The sequence below is a fragment of the Phaethon lepturus genome, unplaced genomic scaffold (genome assembly GCF_000687285.1).
Source record: "Phaethon lepturus isolate BGI_N335 unplaced genomic scaffold, ASM68728v1 scaffold46670, whole genome shotgun sequence".
In the NCBI taxonomy this organism is placed as follows: Eukaryota; Metazoa; Chordata; class Aves; order Phaethontiformes; family Phaethontidae; genus Phaethon; species Phaethon lepturus.
Window position 1 is genome coordinate 5,766 of NW_010510680.1, and position 4,918 is coordinate 10,683.

A 4,918-nucleotide genomic window follows, 5' to 3' on the forward strand; every position below is an offset into this window, starting at 1 on the left:
TGTCTCTACATGTTCTTGTCTTGGGTGCCTGTGATTATGGGGTGAAATGGGGGACCTCTTCACCTTTTTCTTCAAAAATATGCCACTGTGTGGCCAAGAATACAGAAATAACAAGATGGGAAGGAACATACTATAGTGCTGTATGTACAGCTTTTAGTTGAGAACTGGTTAGGTTCAGAACTGTTCTTGCATTCTGTATTAATCTGTAGAAGTTTAGGCTGCAATATTATTTCCTTCATGTGTTTCACTTGTGAATCATTTGGAAAGTTAGTGCTTGCAAGTGCAATCTGCTTTAATTCTGCAAGAAGCACCAGGTGGCACTAAATCAACTGTCTTGTAGTCTATGCTAGTTTTGTAATTTTAGTGGTTAGAGCTGTTTAGTAGACGAGTATAAAGACAGTTTCCACTCTAAAGGACTTCTAGGAGAACGTTAAAAATTACTTAAGCGCCTCAATGTCTGCTGCTCTTGTAGAAGTGATACAAGCTTTACAGAAAATCGGCCCCCTGAATTATTCTTGCTTTTAAGTTCGTCAGATTGCTTCACCATTGCAGGTTAGTTTTTATGACATATTTGAATGAAATGTATGCAGTTGCTTTTGGGAGCATTAATCTGCTATAACAGTGGTGGAGAAATACTGGGTTTTCATAAAGTAAGTGTTGCCAACTGTGTGTCAAGAGGCTTGGAAGAGATCTGGCATTATGGTTTTCAGTGACAAGGAACTGATTCTTAGCACAATATTCTTAATTAAATGTTGTTGGAATAATTTGACTGTGCCATGTGTTTTAAAGCTTGTGTTCTGTTTTGTCTTCAAATAGAGAGAATCGGTTCAACTTGCATTGAGACTTCTGGATGAGGCAGAAATTAGAGGCTATAAATTACATGTTGAAGTTGCAAAGTTTCAACTGAAGGGGGAGTATGATGCAAGCAAAAAGAAGAAGAAATGTAAAGACTACAAGAAGAAGTTATCTCAGCAGCAGAAGTTTGTATTTTTTATTTCACTAAAACATTGCTTGAATTTTAAGTGCTATTAGGAAGGTGCTGCTTGCTTTCAAGTGCAATGCTAAGAGTTATGCAAAAATTGAAGTCTTACCTGACAGTGAAATAGCTTAAATGATACACTTTTGGAGGGAAGGAACAACTAAATTAAATGTTGACATGGTAACTTCTTTGTGATTAACACAGTAAAATAATACATAGGGAACCAAGGTCCTTTCAGTTATAGAAGAAAATATTACAACTCTGGGGAGATAAAAAGCTTTTTTTTCTCTGTGTGTGAGAATGTGCAAGCCCTGTCACCATATCTAGGCTTACTTTTGTTAAGGTAATAACACTCTGGCTGTCCACATATTGTTTGTACCATACTTAACTCTTGCCCTTTGCAACGAACAGATAACTTCCATAGGAGCAAATATTAAAATATCTCTGCAGATGTCCCCAGGCCCCTCCCTCTCTGGTATAAGATACGCTATTTCTGTATTTGTACCTAGATTCATTGCTTTTGTCACTTAAATTTTTTTTTTTTTTTTGCCTTTTGGAACCAAGATGATGTGGATTAAAGTAGAAAAAAGTTTAGGTATATAGGACTCTTAGTATTTTTATGAAAGCAGCATTCCACTAAACATTTTAAATAGTAATGCAAAGGTATTTTGCCATAGTTAAAAGGAACAAAGTCTACTCGATATTTTTTACCAAGTAAAAATAAAAGCAGCTTGAAATGTATCTGCCTCAGAGATGCATTGCCAGTCCTTGCTATAGGAAGTCTCCAGGGTGGAGAGAGAAGTATGAAAATAATGAACTTCCATTTGACAGCAGTTTGTGTGAATAAACTTACTTCAGTTGGTGTTCCTTTTGACTTGAACATAATTTACTTGCTACTAACTTCATTAGGAATCCAGGTTTTCTTCAGCTGAAGTAACAGATACAAGAAGGAACTTAAACAAGATTCCCCCCAGTATAAGATTTTGAGATTTAGAACTGTAAGTGAATGTGTCCTTTTTTTGTAATAGGATATGAAGTAGGCATTTCTACCAGAAGGAACATTTTTTGTGAGAAGGCAAGGTCATAGAACATATGCCCTGAGTATGTTGATAGCTTGAGGCAGTGGCTCTGTACGCTGTGGAACAAAATACATCTTGGCGCAATGCCTGTGTAAGACTCAAGGTGTTACTGCATGTTTGTTTAAATAAAAGCAGTTAAATTTTACCAAAGGGAATAGTGGATCTCCTTTTTTACAAAATGTTAGGAAAAAATGGTAAAATACTGACATTTTTATTTTACTTGGTAGCAGCTGTTTCCTGTATCTGAGGTGTTATTAGGAAAGAATTTAAGATTATTTTTTCAGTGTTTAAGAAAGTGCTATGATTCTTAAGATAATTTATAGTCCCTCTGTGAACATAGAAGTATCTTAAAACCTCAGCTGCTTTGTAGAAGTGGCAAAACTGGATGATGATTGCATTTTTTAGAAGAGTAGCTTAAGTCTTTCTGTCAAAATACATGTTTTAGTTGATGTATTGCAAGAGATGCCAAATTAATGATTTTTTTTCAACAAATACTTGTAGAAACTGAAGAGAGGCGCAACAATATCTTCTTACTGTTGCTTCATTTCATTAGACAGCTGGATTGGAGACCTGAGAAGAAAGATGGCGCAACTCGAATGCGACATGAACGCATCGTTATTATCAGGAATATGTTTCACCCAAAGGACTTTGAGGTAGGAAGATGCAGTTTGCTACTGTAGATTGTGCTGTTACAGTTAACATTGTCTGAACTTTCTGCTATAAGAATTTTAGCAAAATTCTAGGCAAATGAGAACAACATTAAACTTACTGTTTGCACAGGGTTTTCTTCTTGTGCCAAGCATCTGTTTAAAAAAAAATTGCCAAAATATTTCCAAAAAGCAAGACAAAGATACACACAGTGAAAAAGGCCTATTTAAAAAATATGTATCCTGACGATATTCCTTCTTGAGATGGAAAGAGGACTAGAGTTAACTCTGTTTAGAATAGGGAAGCCAGCACAAAAGCCTTATTAATAAAGTAGCATTTATTAAATTCAAATAAGGGCTGTCTGCCAACTCCCAAGTGGCTTTGAAAATGCAGCATAACAACACTTAATTGAGGAACTTTTAATAGATTGGCAGATGTGTTCCATTGGTGACTGAGCAAAAATAAAGTTGAAAAGTAAGTGCTTCTGTCTGATCTGATCTGTGTGATTACATTGCAGGAGGATCCCTTGGTGCTAAATGAGATCAGAGAAGATCTCCGGACAGAATGTGAAAAGTTTGGTCAAGTAAAGAAGGTTCTCATATTTGATGTAGGTATTTTTTACAGGTTGTGTTGGCAGAATTGATGAAATGTTTAAATGTGCAAAACCTTTAGGATTCTTTAAGTATCAGTGGAACGTTTACTTGGTTTTGTGTGTTTATTGCATAGAAACTTGACCTAGTCTTCCACTATTTAAAAATTACCTATTTTAGAAATTAATTTCTAAGTATCTATCTACTTTAACCTGTGCAAAGGCTGAATCTAACTCTTCCCAACAACTTGAATACGTCACAAGTTTAAAAATCTATAGATACATTTATTTGTAGCTAAACTAGCCAAAACATTTGTTTTCTGTGTTCAGTAAGTCTGTTATGTGTACCAATAGAAAAAATGTGTAAAGTTGCAAATTGATTTTTTTCAAACACGATTGTGTATGATCAGGACAGAGCTATATCCTGATGGATTTTTTTTTTTTTGTAAGACAATCTAAAAGATCTTGGAATAAATACACTACTCGGAAAACCATTAAATGAATGTTGTTTCTCCTTACAGCGACACCCTGATGGCGTGGCGTCTGTGTCATTTAAAGAAGCAACAGAAGCTGATCTGTGCAAGCTAACTCTAAATGGAAGGTGGTTTGGTGGCCGTCAGCTCAGTGCTGAAACATGGGATGGTGTAACGGATTATCAGGTAGCCTTTCATGGTCCTGTTTAATCAAATATTTCATGGTATTTCAATATATTTTCATTATATTTCATCTCATGTTGGAGATGTCAATTTAGGGGATTAGCCACTGGATGTACAGATCATTAGTTCTCAGTCAACAGGGCCTATTGAAGTCTTGAGATACTACTGCAATATAAATGTTTGTGTCATTTTATCTGTGTAAATACTCATTTTTACAGGTATGACTTTGTAATGATGCATATAAACATATCTTTAATAGGTGGAGGAGACTGCAAGAGAAAGGGAAGAAAGGCTCAAGGTGTGGGGATCGTTTTTAGAGGATCCTGATGCAAAGGAGCCGCAACCTACGTCTGATTCAGATTCTGCAACAAGTAGTGTGAAACTGCCTGAAGACAGACAACCTTCAAAAGTTAATGACCCATCTAAGGATGTAAATGATGAAGCCCATAAGAGGGAGAATAATGGTGAGGGCATTAATGAAGATGGTGCTCCGTCTACAGACAGCAGCCTTGCAGGCAGTGATGTTGAAGCTGATACATAACATCTTTAATGCTTTCTGAAAGCATGATTTTTAGGGTGATGTTTGAGTTTATCCCTTTCTTCAGGGTGACTGCAGACAATGTTCATATGAATATACGCATATTAGAATGTCATCAACTGTGTGCTTTGAAGTTTTCATTAAAAGCAGTATTTAATGAGATTCTAAAAGTTTATATTAATTGGCTGTTCAGGTAAAGTAACTCAAGTTGCCAAGAATGCAGTAAAACTCATGAGACTTCTTTTGTTCTAACTATGCTTGTCAGTGTTTCATTATGTAAGTGTGAAATATGTTTGAACCCTTAAGTTTATGTAACTATATGTAACTTAAGTAATGCAAAGCTATTACAAGGTTGTGGATTTTACTGTTAATTTTCCTGTACCCCATGGAATTCAGTATCTCATCCTTAAAAATGATTCTTGTCCTGAG

At 35.7% G+C, this 4,918-nt stretch overlaps 1 protein-coding gene across 1 annotated transcript in view; it reads left to right on the forward strand.

Annotated features, from left to right (window-relative positions):
• Positions 1–4,882, forward strand: part of HTATSF1 (HIV-1 Tat specific factor 1) — a gene marked incomplete at its 5' end in the record, with an annotated part of 6,956 nt that extends 2,074 nt beyond the window's left edge. Inside the window, 5 exons of the mRNA XM_010281553.1 lie at positions 817–980; positions 2,612–2,711; positions 3,224–3,313; positions 3,817–3,954; positions 4,211–4,882. Of these exons, the coding sequence (XP_010279855.1) occupies positions 817–980; positions 2,612–2,711; positions 3,224–3,313; positions 3,817–3,954; positions 4,211–4,492 (774 nt within the window). The remainder of the gene's footprint in view (positions 1–816; positions 981–2,611; positions 2,712–3,223; positions 3,314–3,816; positions 3,955–4,210) is intronic.
• Between the last annotated feature and the right edge of the window lie 36 nt (positions 4,883–4,918).